This window comes from Aedes albopictus, chromosome 2, assembly GCF_035046485.1.
Source record: "Aedes albopictus strain Foshan chromosome 2, AalbF5, whole genome shotgun sequence".
Classification (NCBI taxonomy): Eukaryota; Metazoa; Arthropoda; class Insecta; order Diptera; family Culicidae; genus Aedes; species Aedes albopictus.
In genome coordinates, this window is record NC_085137.1 from 447,286,700 (window position 1) to 447,308,484 (window position 21,785).

The 21,785-nt window shown below is 40.4% G+C and overlaps 1 protein-coding gene across 5 annotated transcripts in view; it reads left to right on the forward strand.

Moving 5' to 3' along the window:
• Positions 1-21,785, forward strand: part of LOC109409995 (diuretic hormone receptor) — a 206,979-nt gene that overhangs the window by 107,778 nt on the left and 77,416 nt on the right. For all 5 annotated transcript variants that reach the window (XR_002130100.3, XR_002130099.3, XM_062853834.1 and 2 more), the window contains one exon: positions 21,561-21,759. Coding sequence is in view for 3 of the 5 variants with exons in the window: in XM_062853834.1 (XP_062709818.1) it covers positions 21,561-21,759 (199 nt within the window). In the remaining 2 variants the exon portion in view is untranslated. The remainder of the gene's footprint in view (positions 1-21,560; positions 21,760-21,785) is intronic.

A 21,785-nucleotide genomic window follows, 5' to 3' on the forward strand; every position in this document is an offset into this window, starting at 1 on the left:
CTCATTCTGCCCCACCCTAGTACCAACTCTTTGAAGCACATTTTTACAACAAAATAATTATACAAATTTTTGAAAAGTGTTACAAATACATTTCATTGGCCTAGGGAATATCAAGAAAATCGATAGATGCCCACTAAGTTGTGATTTCGAAACCAAAAACCTTATTTTAGGTCACCTGATTCTTATAATATTTTCCCAGTACATGACCACTTTACGCATTTTGATTAATTTTTCAAGGTAAACGGATTTTTTGACTAATGTTTTGTCATCAACTCATTGGATTTTAGATAATAAGGCTACAATCAAGCAATTTGTTTTGTTAATTTGAAGATTTACAGTGGAAATACAAGGTGCTCATTATGCCCCACCTGCTCATTATGCCCCGCCTACCCCTACAGCTGACAGTGGCATTCCTACTGTTCGTTCACTCACCTTCCGCCGAGCCGCACCGCCGCCATCAAGCATCACGCATCCACACCGACCATCTCTTAGTGCTGTCTAGCCTATCTGCGGTTCCCATCGTCGTCAATGTCGTCGGCGTCGATGGAGTGAATTAGTAACTGGTTAGTACCATCATCAGTGCCACAAACCGCGACACCACCACCGACCGTACCGCAGCGCACATAGAAGGGAAATGGCTCTCACTCGCTAAATTGACACTTAGTAATGGCTTGGTTAGGGGAAGGTAGTATTAATTGCACCCGTTGGGTAAAGTAGGTCAATTCATGATGATAATTTTATTCAGCTAACAAACGTACAGGAACTGGATTCTTTAGCGGAGTGGAAAAAATTTCATATTGTGAAATTGTACGCCAAACTGGGCTGAAATTAAGAGATTAGATTGTGAAAAAAATCGGGTTCTAGTGGGATTTGAACCCTCGACTCCATATTCGCTTGACCGGCGCCTTAACCAACCAAGCAACAGAACAGGTAACGATTCTGCGGCTTAAAATGCCAACTGACTCCTAGCCCACACACTTTACCGATCAGGCTAAGACCGGGGTGGCCTCTACTGTACATAGTACCCGTCTCCATTCCACTCGGTCCATGCCTGTTTGTCTCCAGTTCCGCACTCTGCGTAGGTTCCGCAGATCGTCCTCAACTTGGTCAACCCACCTAGCTCGCTGCGCACCACGTCTTCCTTTGCCAGTCGGATGACTCTCGAGAACCATTTTAGTCGGGTTACTATCCGACATCCTGACGACATGACCCACCCACCGTAGCCTCCCGAGTTTCGCGGTATGGACGATGGTTGGTTCTCTTAGCAGCTGATGCAGCTCGTGGTTCATTCGCCTTCTCCAAGTCCCGTCTTCCATCTGCACTCCGCCGTAGATGGTACGCAACACCTTCCGTTCGAAAACTCCAAGGGCGCGTTGATTCTCTGCACGTAGGGTCCATGTTTCGTGCCCATAGAGAACAGACCGGTCGTTTTGTAGATAGTTAACTTCCTGTTACTGTGAACTTTATTCGATCGTAGAGTTCTGCGGAGTCCAAAGTAAGCACGATTTCTTGCCACAATGCGCCTCTGAATTTCTCTACTAGTGTCGTTGTCGGTGGTCACCAGTGAGCCCAAGTATACGAATTCTTCAACCGCCTCGATTTCATCACCGTCGATATAAATTCGGAGTGGCGGGCGCGGTGATTCCTCCCTGGTGCCCTTTGCCATCATGTACTTTGTTTTCGACACATTAATGACTAATCTACGTTTCCGACATCGTCTCAAATTTACGAGAAATAATATCAATATCATCCGAAACCAAGCAGCTGAACGGACTTCGTGAAAATCGTACCACTCGTGTTTATCCCCGCTCTCTTCATTACACCTTCTAACGCAATGTTGAACAGCAAGCACGAAAGACCATCGCCTTGCCGTAACCCTCTGCGAGATTCGAAGGGACTCGAGAGTGTCCCTGATACTCGAACTACGCACATCACTCAATCCATCGTCGCCTTGATCAACAGTATCAGTTTGTCCGGGAATTCGTATTCGTGCATAATCTGCCATAGCTGTTCTCGATCGATTGTATCATACGCCGATTTGAAATCGATGAACAAGTGATGGGTGGGCACGTTGTATTCGCGGCATTTCTGCAACACCTGGCGGATGGCGAACATCTGTTCCGTTGTAGCGCGTTCACCCATAAATTCAGCCTGATATTGCCCACGAATTCTCTTGCAATCGGTGATAGACGGCGGCATAAAATTTGAGGGAGTATCTTGTAGGCAGCGCTCAGTAGTGTGATCGCGCGGTAGTTTCCGCAATCCAACTTGTCGCCCTTTTTGTAGATGGGACACACGATACCTTCCATCCATTCCTCCGGTAATACTTCCTCCTCCCAAATCTTGGTAATGACCCAGTGTAGTGCTCTCACCAGTGCTTCTCCACCGTATTTTAGAAGCTCGCTTGGTAGTTGATCTGCTCCAGCGGCTTTGTTGTTTTTCAACCGGCCAACCTCCTCCTCGATCTCTTGAAGGTCAGGGGCCGGAAGTCTTTCGTCCTGTGCACATACTCCTAGATCTGTTAACACGCCGCCTTCGGTACTTGCAACCTCACCATTGAGGTGCTCATCGTAATGTTGCCCCCACCTCTCGACCACCTCACGCTCGCTCGTGAGAATATTCCCGTGATTATCTCGGCACATGTCGGCTTGTGGCACAAAGCCTCTGCGCGAGCGATTCAGCTTCTCGTAGAACTTTCGTGTGTCTTTAGCGCGGTACAGCTCTTCCATCGCTTCGCGATCTCGTTCTTCCTGCTGGCCGTTCACAGCATGTACACTCCCAGTTTCACAATTCACGGATGAGAAGCTATCTTGAACAACTTTGTACCGTTCTCCCCTGCGGATCGTGACGGTGGAGGCGGTAGACATCGTGTCTGTCTATTTGGTTTAAAATGTGAAAGAACGGGAAATTAGCTCCCGAGCGCGCCGAGAAAGAAAGGCGGTTTTCCTAGCAAAGCCGGGAATATTTGTTGAGTGCATTGTTGGGAGCTTGACTGAGCCGATAGGGAGGGAAGGAAGGTGGCTTCTCCAGCAGAGCTGTCAATGATGGTGTGTCGATTATTAATAGTCTATTTAGATGTCCGATTGCCGTAGTTTATTGACAGCAGAAGGCGTTACAATGAAGTGCAATTTACACAAAGAACATTATGGGGGGTGTTGGATGTTTGAAACAATTGTTGTTCGTTTGTAATAAGCTTCCTACTTCGGTAGCGGAAATAGAAAAGGATAATTGATAAATGTGCATCACAATTGCACATTGCTAACTTAATCCTCCTAATGACTTTCATTCATGCTTTATTTAACTACCTTAATACCAGAAAATATAATCATTTTCGTATCCACTAGTGGATCCATCAGTGGAGATAACTGACACTGAGGAAGATTACAAGTGGTAATCGAAACACGCGTATCTGTCAAAGGATAAGCAAAATAGGGCGGAATTAAAAGGCACGATACTGTTCATACTCATTCGAAGAGGGTATTCTGCTTAGAGGATTCGAAAAGTCGGTAGAAGACCTGAAAGTAATTAACACCGTGTCCAATAAATTCTCATACAAAATACAAATATGGAAAATATAATTTTATTTCACATTTGTGGTTCATATTTTCAAAATGAATGCATGTATTGAAGGGCCACGTAATGCTGATTAAATAAAGCATACGTTTTAGAATCACGTTATTTTCTATTTGTTTTTATAAGCCTAGCAGTACGCTTGGATAAAGGACATTTTTTTATTCTTTTTTTCTTGTGCCAACCAGATGAGTCGCGAACACCAACTTTTCTGGGTTGTTATCCGACATTCTTGCAACATGCCCTGTCCACCGTATCCATCCGGCTTTGGACACCTTCTGGATGCTGGGTCGTCGCAAACTGCAGCGAGCTTGTGGTTCATCCTTCTCCACCACACACCAGTCTCCTATACACCACCAAAGATCACCCTTAGAACGCGTCTTTTGAAAACTCCGAGTACTTGCAGGTCCTCCTCGAGCATGTATTATGTCTGTAGAGGACCATCGGTTTCATTGGCATTGTGTACATGGTGCATGTGATGCGATGGTGAATCTTTTTAGACCGCAGCTTCTTCTGGAGCCCGTATTAAGCACGACTTTCACTGATGATGAGCCTACGAATTTGACGACTAACATTGTTGTCAGCCCTCAATAAGGATCCGAGGTAGACGAATTCCTCCACCATCTCGAGAATTTCCCCGTATATCGTCACATTACTACCCAGACGAATCCGGTCATGTTCGGTTCCGTCTATCTGCACAGCATGTAATTTGTTGTTGATGCACTCACCACCAGTTCAACCTGCTTCGTGTTTCATGTGGGTGTACAGTTCTGCCACCGTTCCAAATGTTGTGGCGATAATGCCCATGTTGTCCGCAAAGCAAATAAATTGACAGGATTTTGTGAAAATCTAAAATGTCATATTGCGTAGTTAGAAACAATAATTGAAAAGCAGTAGAAGAAATTGACGATTCCTTTAATGAAATCCAACGGAAATTTGAGAATATCCCCAGAGATTTCAAAGATTTTTTCAGAGGTGTTTGATGAAAATCCAATAATGGTCCCTTCTGAAACTGCTCCAGGGATTCTTAGGGACTCTTTTAGGAATTTCTTAAGAGTTTTTTTTTCTGTGAATCTTCTAGAAATTCCATCGAAAATTATTGTAAGTATTTTTGTGGCAACTTCGCAAATAAATCCATCAAGATTTCCTTAGAAAGTTCCTCCATGCATTCCTTTGGAATTCTGAACTTTATTCTGGGAATTCCTCCAGAAAATTATTGGGATTTTCTCCAGGACAATTTATAAGGTATTCTTTTAGAGTTTCTAGAACTCTTTCTTGGAAAAATGCTACTAGAATTTCATATTTTTTCAAGAGATTCGTTGATTTTTTTTCCAAAGTTGCTAGGGACTTTGACTAGGGTTTCCTTTGAAATGTTTTTCAATTAATCTTTGGTGGGTTCTTCTATAGGAGCACAGCAGCAGATAGTTGATACAGTAGACGTTCGATAACCACAACATGTTTACGTTTCGTGATCTAAAATGCATTCAAAAATGCATCTCTCTGCAACTGTCGTCTGCTCTGACAGAAATTTGACGGATAGCGGTACGGTAATTGAAAAACTGTTGCACTTACCGGACTTGCAGTTAAAAAGCATTGCAGTTAAAGCGTTTGCACCGAGCGAATGCCTACTGTACTATATTTTTATGTCTTCGGTTCTGATCTTGAGTTGATGGGTCATTTGAAGTGAAATTTTGCCACGAAGCGGTGCAAGTCATATATTGTTAAAAGTATTTAAATGATTAAAATTTCTCAAAAAGTACTTAACAAGCTGTAATTTATTTCCCTGTAAGCATGTTTTTTGTTGGTCGAATTTCGAATCAAAAGTCCCATTATCTGTACCCAACAGAGTGTAAAAAATCGAAGATTCAAAATGCAAATTGACATTTTCGTTTTTGCATTCGTGTTTCGTCACATTCATTCAAGTCCACGAACGGAGAAAATCGAAGGGGAAGTTAGTTGTTCCCATAGCAATTCATACATTGAGCATATTAGAAGCTTGAAAAATTACGGGTATATTTTCACAAATCATCCTCAAAAGTGAGTCATACAAATAGTCCCTAACGAAATTCAGCTGAGGCGCTGAAAATCTCTTTTACATATGTTACATACGGTGTTTGATAACGAATGAATAAGTGACAAAATCCATTCACCAACATGAATTTTATTTTGATCACTCAGTTGAGAATTTTCAAAATTCATATTGATTTCACTCACTGAAAAAGAAAATTTTGAACTCTGGTACGTAAACAACACACTTGTCACAGAAGAGTCGCGGCGGCGCAGGTTTTTGTTGCGCAGAAGTCACTGTGACTTACTTCTAACAAGTAAGTATTTATTTGTTAGAAGTAAGTCACAGTGACATCTGCGCAACAATGACCTGTGCTGCCGGTACTCTTCTGTAAAAAGTGTGTTACTTGGGTAGGTTCTTGACCAGCCAAACAACCTTACCGAAAGCACCAACATTCTAAGTGCTAATGGTTCTGAAGCATATGAAATTGCAATGTCGTTAGTCTGTTTGGGATTTCCATGATACACCTCGTCCTTTTTTTACGTCCATGCTTGGCTAAGCGACAAAAAATTCTACCGCTAAGACAATTAGAAAACTCAACAGTTTTATATTTTTTAAAACATCTTCGTGATTAAGAGAAGTGTACAAAAATATAAAAATGTGTATTTTGATCATTATTTTGGCAGTAGAATTTTTTTTCGCTGAGCCAATAGTGGACGTAAAATAAGGTTTGGGTGTATCAAAGACAAACGTAAGACTAACAAAAGAATAAATCCTCTATGCAGTGCTGAAAATGTCATTTCGACATATCTAAAATCAACCTTCTACAGTTCATTTTAGAAACTGAACCTGAGAATATGGTATATGAAAAACTTGTGCAGCTAGACCAGTTCTACAAGAAATTCATGGAAACACCGCTCTTTATCGAATATTTAAGGAAATTTCATGTACTACCTCCGAAAAATGCCAAGTGATATTCAACAATTGGCTTTTTATGTAACGGAAAAATCTAGGTAAGTTACAGCAAATCTATACCAAAACCGAAAACGTTGAACTGTTGCATTTAAACATCTAAAGCACTTTGTCAAAGACTCCAGGATCTAAATCCAGAACAATAGACCGACACAAATAAAGAAAAAAATGTCTAGAGCAGGTATAGCCAATCTAGACCAAAATCGAAGGCTTGTAAATGTATTACCAATAAATCCAAAACGCTTCTTCAAAGGCTTCAACCTTTCATGATATCTAGAAAATTACATAATCTTATCAAAAGATACAACTGATCTGGATCAGTTTCAACAGATCTAGAGCAAAACCGAAGACGTAAGAATGTAGTACCAACCAATTCAAAGCATTTTATCGAAGATGCATACCAAAAAACACTAGAGCGTCGTATCGAAAGATAAAACTTATCTAGATCAGTTTTAGTAGATCTAGATAAAAAACAAAGTCATTAAAATGTAGTACCAACAAATTCAAAGGAATTTGTCGAAGACTATTATCCTCTAGGATGCATATTGAGAATACTAGAGCGTTATATTGAAAGAAAGAATTTATCTAGATCAGTGTTAGCAGATCTAAATCAAAAACGAAGTCGTAAGAATGTAGTACCCCAATCCAAAGCACTTTGCCGAGGACTCTAACCCTCGGGAATGTATATAGAGAGCACTATTGCGTCGTATCGAAAGGTTAAACTTATCTAGATCAATTTCAGCTGACCTAGATGGAAACCGTAGACTAAGGCCGCTCGCAATGCTGTTTTATTTTGTATGGCGAGTTTTAAAATTTTTAAAACTCGCCATACAAAATAAAACAGCATTGCGAACGGCCTAAGAATGTAGTACCAACCAATCCAAAGCATTTTTCCGAAGACTCCAACCCTCTAGGATGCATATCAAGAACACTAAGCGTCGTATTCAAAGATAAAACTTATCTAGATCAGTTTCAGCAGATCTACCAAACATAAGACATAAAAATCAATCTAGACAACTTTTCTGAAGACCCTAACCCTCTAGGATGCTTAGCAAAAGCACTGGAGCGCTTGTTCGTCGAGAGCCGCAATGGATCGTAGCTAGGGATGTTCAAGATAGTTGCGAACCTTTTGCGTTACCTCTGCACTATGCCTATTAGCAGAAATCACGTTTTGCAGTCATTCTAAGTTGTCATTATGAAAATTTGTTCACATGCGGCAGAGAACGAGCCGCTTAAACTTTTAGTTCCCAAATTGTTTCCTATCACGGTATTTGGAGTGTATAAAAAGCTGCAGATATTCTCATGGGAATTCTTCTAAGAATTCTTTCTGGAATTTCCTTCAGGTGATTGCTTGTTAATCTTTTCTGAAAATCATTGTAAAATTCTTTTTAAATTTATTTTAATGAATGTTTCTCAATGGTTACTTTGTAGAGTTTCTCCGAAGCATCCTCTTTACGGAATTCCATCAAGGATTTCCATTCCTTGGCAAAACTTCTGCAGAGATTTCTTGAAAACCTACTTCTGGGAATCGTTTAAGAATACTTCCAGAGATTTCTTCAGTAATTTAGCTGAGGATTTAACAAATTCCTTCAGGTACTTATACTATCAAGGATTTATCCTGGATAACGTTGAAAAACCATCTTTGGGAAATTTATTCAGTGATTTGTTGCGGAAATCCTTAGATGATTCTTACATCTATTGTACGATTACACCCGATTCTTAATTTGCACGGATTATTTTTGCACGGCCGTGTAAAAGAAATCCATACAAAAAAAAAATTCAAACTCTTATTTTTGCATGATTCGTCGAGAAATCATATTACTTTTTTTGCATGGTTTTTCTTATTTTGAACCTCCAGAGGTCTGAGATCTGAGTAAATCACCCAGGTAACCACTAAGCATTTGAATAAGCCGTGTATCAGCCCGTATTACGCATTTAAACTGCTTGCTGCCCTACATAAGCAGTTCGAATGCATAGCTGCCTTGAGTTAGCATAAGCTGTGCTGCTCAAAAGCTTTCGGCTGTAAATTAGCATTTCAACTGCTTGAAGTGGTTTCACTTGGGAGCATACAGAATGCTTGTCAACTGCTCTTTAAATGCTAGGAGCAAAAAGGTTGGGAGATATGTTACGCATTTGGCAACACATTTTGTCTCTCTCTGCTTCTATTTACAAATTTGTGCATCTTATTTTCCCCTACTCATCCAAAAGCACCAAAGAAACATTTCTGCAGCTGGATTTGATTGGGAACTTGTCCATCAAAAAATCATCAATTATTTATCATTTCGTCGGAAAATATGTGCCGAATAGATGGATGCTTTGGTGGATCATAGGATTGTTTGAAAGAGGGAAGAAAAAATCTTATTCCACAGATATTTAAAAGAAGGGATCGTAATGCTCTACCACAATGAAATACAGTCCCGATTCGTTCGTTGGCGGCTCGTTAGATGGGCTGTCTCGATGGTTGGATGTTCGCTGGTTGGGGCAAAACCCAACAACTTGATCGTCATCGCATCGCAGCTCCTGTATACAGACCGTTTGCGCAAGTATGTGAGTGTTTCGTGACGTATTTCTCGTCACTTGCCTGTGTCTAGAGCATTTTGATCAGTTGTCAGTTGCCCCAACGAACGAACACGATTCGCTAATCGGGGCGCAGTCGTGACCCAACGAGCGAATCCTCACTGTATCTCAATGAAAACAAATTTTGGATGTTGTATCTGAAGCTGTTATCGAATCATTCTTTATATTGGCGATTAAATCAACGCACGCCACCGGGACAGCTTTAGCATCGTGGATCAGGAGCAACAGAATCCGAAGCAGATATGATTAATCAATCTCCGGATCGTAGGTTCAAACCTACATCACTACAAAAATCAGCAAAAAAGTGCCACCTAGCACCGGCTGGAATATGGAACGACGTTGAAGCGGGGAAGCAGGCTGAGAGAACAAGAAGCAGACGTCAATCTATTTTTGTTTTTTTTTTTGCTCGACGAGGCGTTACGCTTCTTTGACATTTCGTCACGACGTTCCTGAAGGGATAGCACTAAGACAGCCCGTTATTTTGCCAAAACCTGCTGTAAGGTAGCACTATAGGCGCATATACGGCTAATTAGCATTAAACGCCTTGTCGTAAAGGCTACTATAATGATGAAGGAATGCTATTTTAAATGCTTACTGGTTACTTGGGCATTAGTATTTTTTACTGAGATTTTTCGGGGAATTCATCTAGATACTTTTTTACGGAATTCACTAAATAGTTCAATCAGTGTTTTCTTAAAATATTCGGGAAATTATTTTAGTATGTTTCGAATTATACCTCCAACAAAACCTAGAAAAACATCTCCAGGGTGTCGTTGTAAATGTTACCATTGATTTTTGCAGAAACTCTTCCTGAGATACCGTCTACAGTTTTTTTTTTGTGCATTTTTAGGTATTCTTTTTGTGATTTTTTGAAAAATCTTTGGAGAATTTCTCCAGGAATTCAAGGGATTCGTAGCATTACTCCAGAGACCCCTTGTGGACCTTATTTAGGAATACTAGATCTCTTGAATTTCTTCAGAGATTCTTCGAGAAATTTCTCCATATATTCTAAAGGATTTGCCAAAACAAAAAATCTTCGCAGATTTTTCAGAGATTTCTGCAGGGATTGAATGCTCGAGGAATTGTTCCAAGCAGTCTTCTAGAAATACCTCCATATGGGATATTTCTCGAAAAATTTCATCTTAAATTGATCAAGGGTTTCTTGAGGGATTCTTCTTACCTATTTCTTTGAGCAATATCTCCAGGGATTCCTAGGCGAATTTTATAAGGAATATGTAGGAGGATTCTTTCCTTGACTCCTTCAGAAGTTCATCCACAGATTTCGTGGGCAATTTATTGCAACAAGGTTTTCTTCAAGAGCATAATTTCTATAAGAAAATCATACAAGAACAGATTTGGGAATTTCTTCAAGGATTTCGTGGAAAACTTCTTGAGAATCGATCGACAGTTTCTCCAAATATGTTGAGTAAGAATTTATTCATAAATTCTTCGGGGGAGCTCTCCAGCGATTTCTTAGGGAGTGTATTTAGAAATTTTTTGGGGAATCCTTTCATGTTCCTTTCTTGGAACATCCGTAACGATTGCATTTGGAATTTGTGCAAGAATCCATTGAAGATTTTCTCCAGAAAATCAGGAATTACATGGACATATCAACGGAAATTCCAATAGATTTTGAAACAATGCTCAGAGCAATATAAAAATCCCAGAATGTATTATTTTGAGATTTCATTTTGAGGTTCTGAATTAATTTCAGAACCATTCCTTGAAAAATAAATCTTGACATATCTCTATTTAACTCTGCGTCGATCGCTGAAGAAACTTCCGATGGTTCCTGGGAAGATAATCTTTGCAAAGATTCTCGAAACAATCTAAAGGTATTTTTTAAAGAATATTTTCTGAAGAATTTAATAAAATATTGTACTTTGGAGATATTTTTGAAACAATTGTGCTCGAGAAATCTTTGGAAGTTTTAAGAGACTCTTTGGTATTTAGGTATTTATTTATTTACGCTTCTTCCAGGTTGTCAGTTCACTAGCCATGGTGCATTCCGCCTTAAAGGTTTTGGCAAAATGGAGCATTGTGCGAAATACTCTTCAATCTGCTGAATGTTGTTCCGCTAAATGTGATTTCACGAAACGTTACCCCGCGAAAAAGAATTCTGGGAAATGGATTTTGGAGAAATGTTATATCTTTGCGCTTATACGGAAAACAGTATCTTTAATCGTTGACAATCAATAACAATCGTTATTTATTGTAACTAAAAACAACATAAATTAGTGCTTTATTCAATAGACTCCTTCCAGCATTTCTTTGTATCAACTTAGTTTCGAGTTGTTACCGTTTTTTTCCACTCGAGATGTCGAGTGGAAAAAATAACATTCCTTACGTGTCACCGCGTTCGTCGACACAGGTCGTCAGTCACTTGTTCACATCATCATCCTTGAAAATGCAACCGCCCGGTTGTTAACGATTCAAAGTGTGGTAAGATCTTATCCAACTTCCATTATTGGTTTTTATGGAGCAACTTACTGACTGGCTCCCAGGAAAACGAGCACGTGAAAAATGAAGGTAAGAAAATCCCGAAAGGCTAAGCCGCCTGAATTACGTCTCGTTTTATCCGTCATCTTCCCGGTTAAATCGTTTAATCTGGAGAGTTTGCTCGCTTGACGCCGACGCCGACCTTTTTCCGCCGTTTTTGGTGGTGAGTGGTGGAAGGATGAAAGCTAAAAATTCTCGAGACTGCAGTTTTGGGAGTTTTAACTGAAGCTGAGCAGTAGGATGACTTCTATCACGATTTTCTCGCCTCCGCACCTGTCGAGTTGGGAGGTAGCCAGTTTTTTTTTCACGCTGCTCTGTTGAGAGGCAGATCATCACGCACCACAAACAGGGCGATGATGAGATGACGAAGGCATGACACCACGCAGGAAGAAACTGTGTCACGATTTAAGTGGTGTTCTTTAACGTGGATTTCCTATTTTGCGAAAAGTGGTGGGCTACGCGGTGGAAAGCATCGCGGAAAATGATGTGCTGTCGAGTGGCAATTTCCAACACTCGTTGGGAGCGTTGGTTTGGTGTGAATAATGATCCGAAAGATGACCGAATAACGTGGTAGGGAAAACTTTTTACACGCTGCTGCGTGATTATAAAGTTGTTCATCCTGTTAGAGATAAGCACCAGCTAAGTTATGATTCGCTTCATTATGATTTTTGCGGTCAAAATGAGAGGTGGAAACTGCTGCATAGAAATTATATATTGGAAGATCTAGAGATTTCTTGAAGGGTCTAGGTAAAGCCAAAGCTGAAAAGGAATTATGTACAGACTTGACGGAATTGGTCAGGAAATGTAATTCATTACCTAACTCGTATCCGCCCAGCGTCTTATACATAGGACAGTACTTCGTATATGTCCTTCTTGAGAATTAAACAGTATCATAGCGTACTGTCCTCGGAGAGTCAGAACGTTCATACTTCGGTGAATTATTGAGTTCAATTTCAGTTGTAATGTAAATTTGTTTTCCTGATATCTTCTATTCAAATAATTTCTTGTTAGAAATTTTCTCAGTAGATGGTGATGTAATATAATTGATTTTATATGATAATATCTGCAATTGTTGTGTTTTCTGTGAATATGTTTCCCTGGCCAAACTTAGTCCGGTAATATAGGGTTATTTGCGTATTATTGAACAATGAGTACTAAAATATTCACTTGTTTTTCCATGCATAATAATTACATAGTAATAGAAAAATATCTAGTAATCGTCTAGATCCAGTCATCAGTTACACTTCCCATTGATTTGGATTTCCCCTAAATTTCATTCTCTTAAAGAAATGAAAACATTTGTACCGGAAATCGGGAACCAAAATGTTGAACGTATCCTTAAGCGAGATCCCAATGTTGACTGATTCTCGTTAATTTTTGTAGGATTCACACTGGTAGTTTACATTTTAAAGTATCTATCACAAATATGGCAGATTTTCGTTTTCAAGTTTCATTGAATTTCAGGAGGGTTGCGGAGGGGCTCCCGAAGGTTCAAGAGAGCGTCTAATGGGAGTTTCAGGCTTGTTTCAGAGGCATATCTTGTTTTTTTTTATGGAGTTTTAGGATAGTTCCGAAGGAATTTCTATTGGATTGAGGAGACTTCACTGAAATTCCCTGTAACACCTTTGCAACTCCTGTAACACCTTTGCAACTTCTAGAACATTCCTAGAACACCACCGAAACCTCCTGGAACCCTCCGAAACATACTTGGTACTTTTCTGAAAACGCTTACAAACGAACTTGACGTAGTATCAGAGCTCCCTGAGATCCCCTGGGGCATTCCTTATACGTTCCTGAAACCTCCCGGAACGCTGTGAAACCCTCTGAAACACCTGAAAACCCCCTTAAATCTTCTGGAAAGTCCGTGAAAATTCCTCAAAAACCCCTGGAACACTTATGACAACCCTGAAACTTCAAGGAAATCTCTGAATGTCTCTGAAATTTCCTGAAGCCCCCAGGAACACCGCTGGAACGCCACTGAAGTTACTTCTAACGCCTCTGAAATGTCCTGGAGGAAGCCACTTGAAACCCCTGAAAACACCCATAACACTTCTTCTGAAGTCTCTTGAAAACATCTGGAACGTCCTTAAAACTCCTTGGTAACCCTTGAAACGCCTCTGAAATACCGTGGAACATCCCTGAAATCCTTAGAACTTCACTGAAACAATTTGAAGCTTCCGAGAACACCATTGAAATCCGTAAAGTGCCCATGAGTCCATTGAATATCTCTAAAAGTACCTCTGAAACTCCTTCAAATCTCCTGGAACAGTCTTGAAACCTTTTGGCAGACCCCTGACACCCCTGAAACGCCACTGAAATCATATGAAACGACTTTGAAACTCCCTTTGAACGAATAGAAATGATCTTGAACTCCACTATAATATCCTGGCACCCTTGGAACATCGCTGAGATTACCTAGAACACCCCTGAAACCTTTTTTAAGATAACTTTCCCATACACATAGTTTCCACAAGAGGGGTCTTTCCAGAAAAATCTATGTCAATATACATGGTATATTTCCTAACAGATCATCCATTACTCAACCACTTTCCATTTCAACATGCAACACATGTTTCCTATCCTAGATTTATCATCAAGTACTGGAGCAAGAAATCAATGCTGCACTTAAAGGTGTTACAACATATTAGCCATACCAACGACCTATTCCCAAAGCAAAAAAACTTTAAGTGGTTTACCATCAATCGGCCCCAGAACCGAAGCGTATGCGAAAGTATCCTATTGCCACACTGTTAACCTAGTTCTTGACGCGGGCGTATAGAATAATTCTCTGACGCCGGTCTCTCAATCTCTCTTCGCAAATAATTTCTCTATCTTCTATATTCACTACTACCAAAGAATAAAAATAGAAAGAATGCCCTCTCTTGCCTTTTTCTATGTAAACGTCAAGCGACAAGACAAGTAGCGCTCTCTAGGCGTGTCAAGGTGGAAGCTATCTGTGACAGGGTTCGTAATTTGTCATAAGAGATGGTGGTGTGCGTATGCTTTGGTATCCGCATACAATAAGTAACGCACACTATTGCATGAAAGTTGAACTTTCATCCGCAGATAGCGCTGCGGTAGTGTCCCCCCGAGCATCAGCGAAGTGGACATTCTTGATATTCTTATTCTTTGCTACTACTAAATGTCTCTATTACACAGTAGTCCCTTGAAAACCCCTGGGACAGTTATGAAATCCACCAAAACACACCTGAACGCTCATGATACCCCCGGAATACCCTTGAAACGCCACTGAAACCACCTGGAATGGATCTGAAATACGTGTAACGTCCCTGAAATACCATGGAACAACCCTGAAGCCACTTGAAATCTCTGAAACCCCCTAGAACACTTCGAATGAGTGTAATCAGTTTCGTACCTTTTAATTCCGCCTTATGGTGCTTATCCTTTGACAGATACGCGTATTTCGACTACCACTTGTAATCTTCATCAGTGTCAGTTATCCACTGGATAACTGGATAACTGACACTGAGGAAGATTACAAGTAGTAGTCGAAATACGCGTAGCTGTCAAAGGATAAGCAACAAGGTACGAAACTGATTACACTCATTCGAAGAGGGTATTATGCTTAGAGAGATCGAAGAGTCGGTACAAAACCCCTAGAACACCCCCAAAAACCTATAAAACACCTGGAATTTTCTTGAAACTCCCTGGGACGCTCTTGACCACACCTGAAACCTCTTGACAACCCCTGAAGCACACATGAAACTCCTGGAACACCCTTGCAGCTCCGTGGAACACCCTTGACACTCCTGGGATGCCACTGAAATTAATTGAAACGCCCCTGAACATCTTAAAAACCCCCGTAATACCCCTGAAATGCCATGGAACAGCACTGAAACCTTTTGAAACGCCAGTGCAATCTCTGAAACACCCTTGCAGACCCATGGAACATCCCTATCAACCCTGGGATGCCACTGAAGTAATTTGAAAGGCTCTTCAAAACCCCTGAAATAAACCTGAAAGCCTCTGGAACACCCTTGAATCCCCCTGAAGCATGCCGATTGCGCTCTTGAAGTTCCCAGAAGTACTCCTGTATTGCTTCTGAAACCTCCTGCAACTCCCTGCAACGCCCCAGAAACTTTTTTATATCCCTTGAAACACCCCTGGAATACCCATGTTCAACAATTGGATAATCGATGCATAGCAAAAGTGTGATAAACAAGAGCTGTTTATGCAACAAGTTGCAAAATGATGATTTTTATTGCAAGAGTCGTACATTTATCCAACGAGGCTTGTCTCTTATGCAGAACTCTTCAATAGTTACCCTATTCAGGTTGTAGGTACATATTGGATTTGCACACCTCTGAGTTTGGTATTCTACAGCTGTTTTCACCTGGTGTGGATGTATCAAAAAGAATTCTTGTTAAAATCTACCGCACTTGATGTGTTCTATCTCACGAACATCTTGATTTACATATACGCTCTTCCATAGGGATTTCTCCCGATAAAGCTTCATAAATTCATCCTAGGGTTTCTACTAGTTTTCATCTTGTAGTTTCTCCAGAAAATCCTATAGGGATTCGTTCCAGGATTTCTACTAAAATCCTTCCCGTATTTCCACTCTCGAGATTCTTCCAAGGGGTACCTTCTGGCATTCCATTTGGCATTGCTCCCGATTTTCTCAGGGATTTCATCAGAGATTCCTTCATTGATTTTCGTTCTCGACGGAATTCTTCAAAAATGTCTCCTGGGTTTGCATCAGGAATTCCTTTTGAGATTCCTTACGGGATTTCTAAGGGTTTCTTTCGGCATTTCTTAGTTTCTTTTAGTGGTTCCTCCCAAGATTCTTTCAGGGATTCTTTCAAAGATTTGTTCCAGGAATTTGTTTGCGGATTTCTTGCACAATTACTTCTGAGATTCCCTCTTTGACTTCCCCCGACAACCCTCCAGGAATATCTCCTGAAAATCCTTTAGGAATTTATGGGATTTTTTTGGCGCTATATCGGTCTTCGGGTTTCTTTAAAAGCAACCGGTTAGATTAAAAGCCGACGTTTCGAATGTTTATTCATCCTTTAGGAATTTCTACCGGGATGTCTCACAGGTTCTTTCATGGATTATTCCCAAGATGCTATCAAGGATTCTTCCTGGCTTTTTTCCCGGGGTTTCTTATTTTAGTGATTCCTCCTTTTGGCTTCCATAAATGGGGCTTTTCAAGAGCCAGTCCATAAACTACTTTTATTTTAAGAAAAGTAAGTGTGTTCGGTCATAGTCTACGGTCCACACAAATGTAGAAAATTTTGTATGGACAAATGTCTGAGTTGACCAAAAATAACTCTACGTAATTTATGGACAGCACCGATGATACTTCTAAAGATTTAAATAGGGATTCTTTCTTCCGGTAATTTCATAGGAGTCTTCTCCCGGATTTTCTTTCGACACTAGTTTCGACATTTCTCATTAGTTTTTTTTTTTCGAGATTTCTGAAGGGATTTCTTCCGAGGCTTCTTCCGCAAGAAATGCATGTGAATCTGTTGAGATTTATTTAAGAATTCCTCTAGTATATTTTCAGGGATCTTCAGAGATATCTTCCGTAGTTCCTTTCTTGATTTCTTATGTGATTCCTGTCAAGGATTCCACCTGGGATTCCATCGTCTCAGAGATTGCTCAAGAGGTTGCTTCTATGATTTCTTTCGAGATTATTTTTGAATTCCTCCCGGGATTCTTTCAGCGATTTTCCCGAGTATTCTTTCCAGGATACGTTAATTAATCTTTCTCTAGATTTCTTGATGGATTTCTTCAGGAAATTTTCCAAGATTCCTTCAGCAATTTCTCCCGGGATTCTTTCAGGGATTTCTTACAGAATTCTTTCACGGATTAGTCTTGAGACTTAGAGGATTCATTCTGCGTTTTCTTCCGAGCTTTCTTTTGGAATTTCTCCCGGGATTTCTTCATTGTTTCTTCTCAAGATTCCTTCAAAGATTTCTGCCGAGATTTGTTCTGGGATTATTTCAAGGATTTTTTCCGTAATATTTTCAACGTTGTTCTGGAGTTTCTTCGGAGATCCCTTTATCACTTTTTTTCGTATTCTTTTTGGCATTCATCTTAGATGCTTTCAACGATTGGTTTATTGGGTTGGTCAGATTATACAGATTTTTGAGCATCTATACAGATTTCTTTTATACCGTATGCGTGATAATGTTTGCACCATCGTACAAATAAGGTACCCATATCACCTGTACACACAATGTCTTGGTTTTTATTGCATACACGTAAGCTCTAACTCATATCACAGTAGGTTGCGAGTAAAAAAATCCGATTTCTTAAGTTTAAAATTTGCACCATGAAGGGGTAGCAGCGGTAGTCGGGACTTGTCCACGCGCAAATGGTAAAAAAGACATTTCAGGAGTGTTCAAAAGAACCGTAATACAGTTTTAGACCGAAAAAAAGCAAGGGCAACTATTCCTGAAGGTGTCCACTGGTCGTCCAAGGTTAACATGGATTAAGAAAGCTATCGCTGCCACCAAAAATAAGATTTGGGTGAATTATATGCGCTCAATGAGAAAAATGGCAAAGAAACGCGAAATCAGCGACTTAACGGCATGGCATATCGAAAAGGAAAATTACGGTGGCCATTATGATCCTTCGACCATAGAAAAAAAACTTACATTATTACCAATGGCATCCAGGAGCTACGAGTAGCGCCATATAAGAAAGTCTTGAATTTGCCCGAACGCAACCTCCGTTTTTTTTCGATTTCCGAAAAACTACCGATCCGTACCAAATTCCAGAATCAATAGTTATTATAACTTTTGTTTGTGTGTCAATGTCTACACCATTAGGCAATGTCAAAATAAAAAAATAAACTCAAAAATTGTTAATCTTGACTTTGACACTACCACGGATACTTTTCGACACTTGCGCGTGGACAAATCACGAGCTAGGTTGCCACTTCGTCATTATGCAAGTGTTAAACTAAGAAAATCAACACTTTTTATTCACAGCCTACTATGATATAAGTTATAGCTTAAATGTCTTCAAATAAAACTAATACATTGTCTTCACAAGTAAAACTGGAATTTTGTTTAACGATGGTGCAAACATTATCACGCATACGGTATGAAATACAGATTTTTGAGCTAGAGGGGCTATTTTATTTTTGTATGGGATACAGATTTTTGAAAGGCGTGATACAGATTTTTCAAAAAATCATCTGGCATCCTTGGTCTGGAGTATCACAGAGCCTCCCGCCTCAGTGGCCTCAGGGTCGGCACGTTCACTAAACAATTACTCACGGGCAGGTAATTCTTGCGCAAAATGTAGAAAACCACAGCACATTTACACGTTACAACAGTTTTTCTTACCACAACTTTCTTGGCTTATTCCTGGAACTTTCACTCGCACTTTCTTATAACTATCTGACTTTATGCTGCGTTTCGGGGCCCCTTTCTCCACGTGCTCCACCACTTCTCCTTCCTCAACTTCAGCGGCGTTTCGTGCGTGGATGTGGATCCTCAGCTCGTTATCCACGAGCTCCAGAGTTGACTTGGGACACGCGCTGCTCCATATTCTGGCCGGTTACTCATCCGGGTCCTTACCGATGTCGTAGTGGAACGGTCTTCGGCCTTTGCCGGAATAACTTCGAACACTCGAAAGTCGTAGGGCACTTCACGGGGTTCTTAAACCAAAAAACGACGGGAAAGGCATTATAATCAGGCCTATTTTGGTGGTTCTAGTAGTCCTCAAGCTTCTTTCCACTTGCACTTCCTTAAACTTCTTTCACTTCTCCAATTTCTGTTTACAACTTGTCTCTGGCTTTTCAAAACTGTCTTGCTCGACGAACTTTTTGTAAGTGATGCTCATGGTCTAGCCATGGAGTCGTCGAGCGCTTGGAGGTCGATGACCTCTTACTCCGGTCATGGCCCCCTCATCCCATTTGCATTTTTCTTAATGGCCTCATTACGCCACCTCTCATGGCCGCCCAAGAATGGTAACCGTCCACTTGTCGGTGGGTTTTGATATTTCGGTGGGTGGATGATGGAGCCTGATGATGGAACCTGATCCTAACTAACCCTATGGCTGTCGGGAGTTATTTATTTAATCAGAAATCGGAGAGTTATTTATTTAATCAGAAATCCTACCAGGGATTCCTCCCGGAATCCCTTTAGAGAGTTTTTTTTCTAAGGTTTCTTCAGTCTTTTCCGGGATTCCTTTCGGGATTCCTTCTGGGATTGCTCCTGGGATTCCTTCAGAAATTCTTTCAGGATTATTCGTTTCGAGATTCATTCGGGGAACACTACCAGACTTTTTACTGATTCCTTTAGGGAATTCTGTCCAGATTCCTTCTTTGAATCCTTCCGTGATTTCTTCATTGAACCTTTTCATGTTTGCTTTAGAGATTCCATCCCAGATTGTTCCCGAAATTCCTTTAGGGAATTCTCTTAAGATGCCTAAGAGTTTCTGGGATTAGGATTTTACAAAAGGGTTTTTAGTTGAGTTTCAATAGAGTTTCTGGGAGGTTTTAAGGAGCTTATGGAGGATTTTAGAGGTTTAAGGAGATTCCAGGGACTTTGTATAGAGCATAGGGGGAAGGGGGGGCTCCAGGAGTACTTGAAAAGGTTTCAAAAAGTTTCAGTGGGTTGCAGAGGCGTTTCAGACAGTTAAGGTGCTTATGGGGGATATTATAGGATTTTGGAAAGATTTCAGAGCTGCTTGAGGGGCTTTATGGTGTTTCATGGAGGTTCCAAAGCAGTTTCAGGAGTATCAAGAGGCTTGACGGAATTTCGGAAGGGACTTCAAGGGACTGCAGGATTTTACCCAAGCAACCAAAAGTTAGGATTCCACTTGAAGAACGAACTCAGAAGTTCAAGTTTGGTTCAAAACCGGTTTCGTTGAACTTAATTCTCCAAAAAGTTACACATGTATTGTTTATGAACTTGGAAGTACATGGTCAAGCTTTTAACTTCTCTTCAAAATGACATTAAAGTCGAAAATAGGTTCACAAAAAACTTACTTTGAACTTTAGAGCAAAGCTCAATCAAAATTTAACCGAACTTATGTTGAACTTTTGCGTGCCTCTAAAGCTTAAATAAAGTTCAGTTGGACATATTCCAATAACTTGAAAATTTCCGTTTCAAACTTATTTCGTACTTGTTTTGAACTTACTACTCAAAGTTCAGATAAATATTAACCGAACTAAAAGTGAACTTCACTTGAATTTCGGCGACAGCTGAGCCCGGGAGAAGTTCTCATTCAATTAAATCACCCGGAAATCGAGCTCAGCAGCCACAGCTTGTTTTAATTTCACAAGTACACTTTGTTTCACTATAATATTGCAACGTACTTACTTGTAATCAACGCAAAGCATCCGTATTGTGTGATTCAAAGGCTGCGGACAACTGTTCCACCCAGGATTCCGCCGTAGTTTTTTCGGCTGCGCACAAAAATTTTCCAGATTTGCTGGATGTTTTCATCCCCGTCTCACTTGCCGCACCAGCGCGCCGGTAATCGACGTGATCGTAGTCACTGGAAACCGAGCTGGAAACTTACAATCTTTTCGGAAAGTCGATACACTCGCACTAATTTATTGCTTTGCACTACGAACGAACTTTGCATGACTTATACTCATGGAAATATTTGGGGCCCAAAGCAATGATTGAACTCATCACTTAACAGAACATAGTTGCAAGAGGCTGCGTGAGCATAAAATTTATTCATGTTTCGTTGTATGTTCACGACTTATACTAGTTAATCCAATATCCTGTGATCAAGTAAATCTTTGGGGACCCTTGATCAGACCCAATGGATCCATATTCCACTTGTTAGTCCCTCTTTTCACCTTGAACACGGTCATTCCCCGTAAATCATCCTTTTGAAACTTCTACAACTTAGAATATAATCAAATTCTATACACTTAACAGTTTGAATAAATTACATGGAACTAATGCAGGACCTTTATTTCCCATCCTCTCCGCAGAAAACGCCACCCGCTACTGCAACATCGATGGAACGTGGAACAGTTTCGCGAACTACGATGCCTGCAAGCACCTGGAACTGCCAACATCGGACGAAACGCTCGAATCGTTCATCGAATTACCGATAGTGATCTATTTTGTAGGATATACCATAAGTTTACTGGCACTATTCAGTGCCGTTACCGTGCTAGTTTATTTTAAGTAAGTATTTACGATTGTTATCTGAA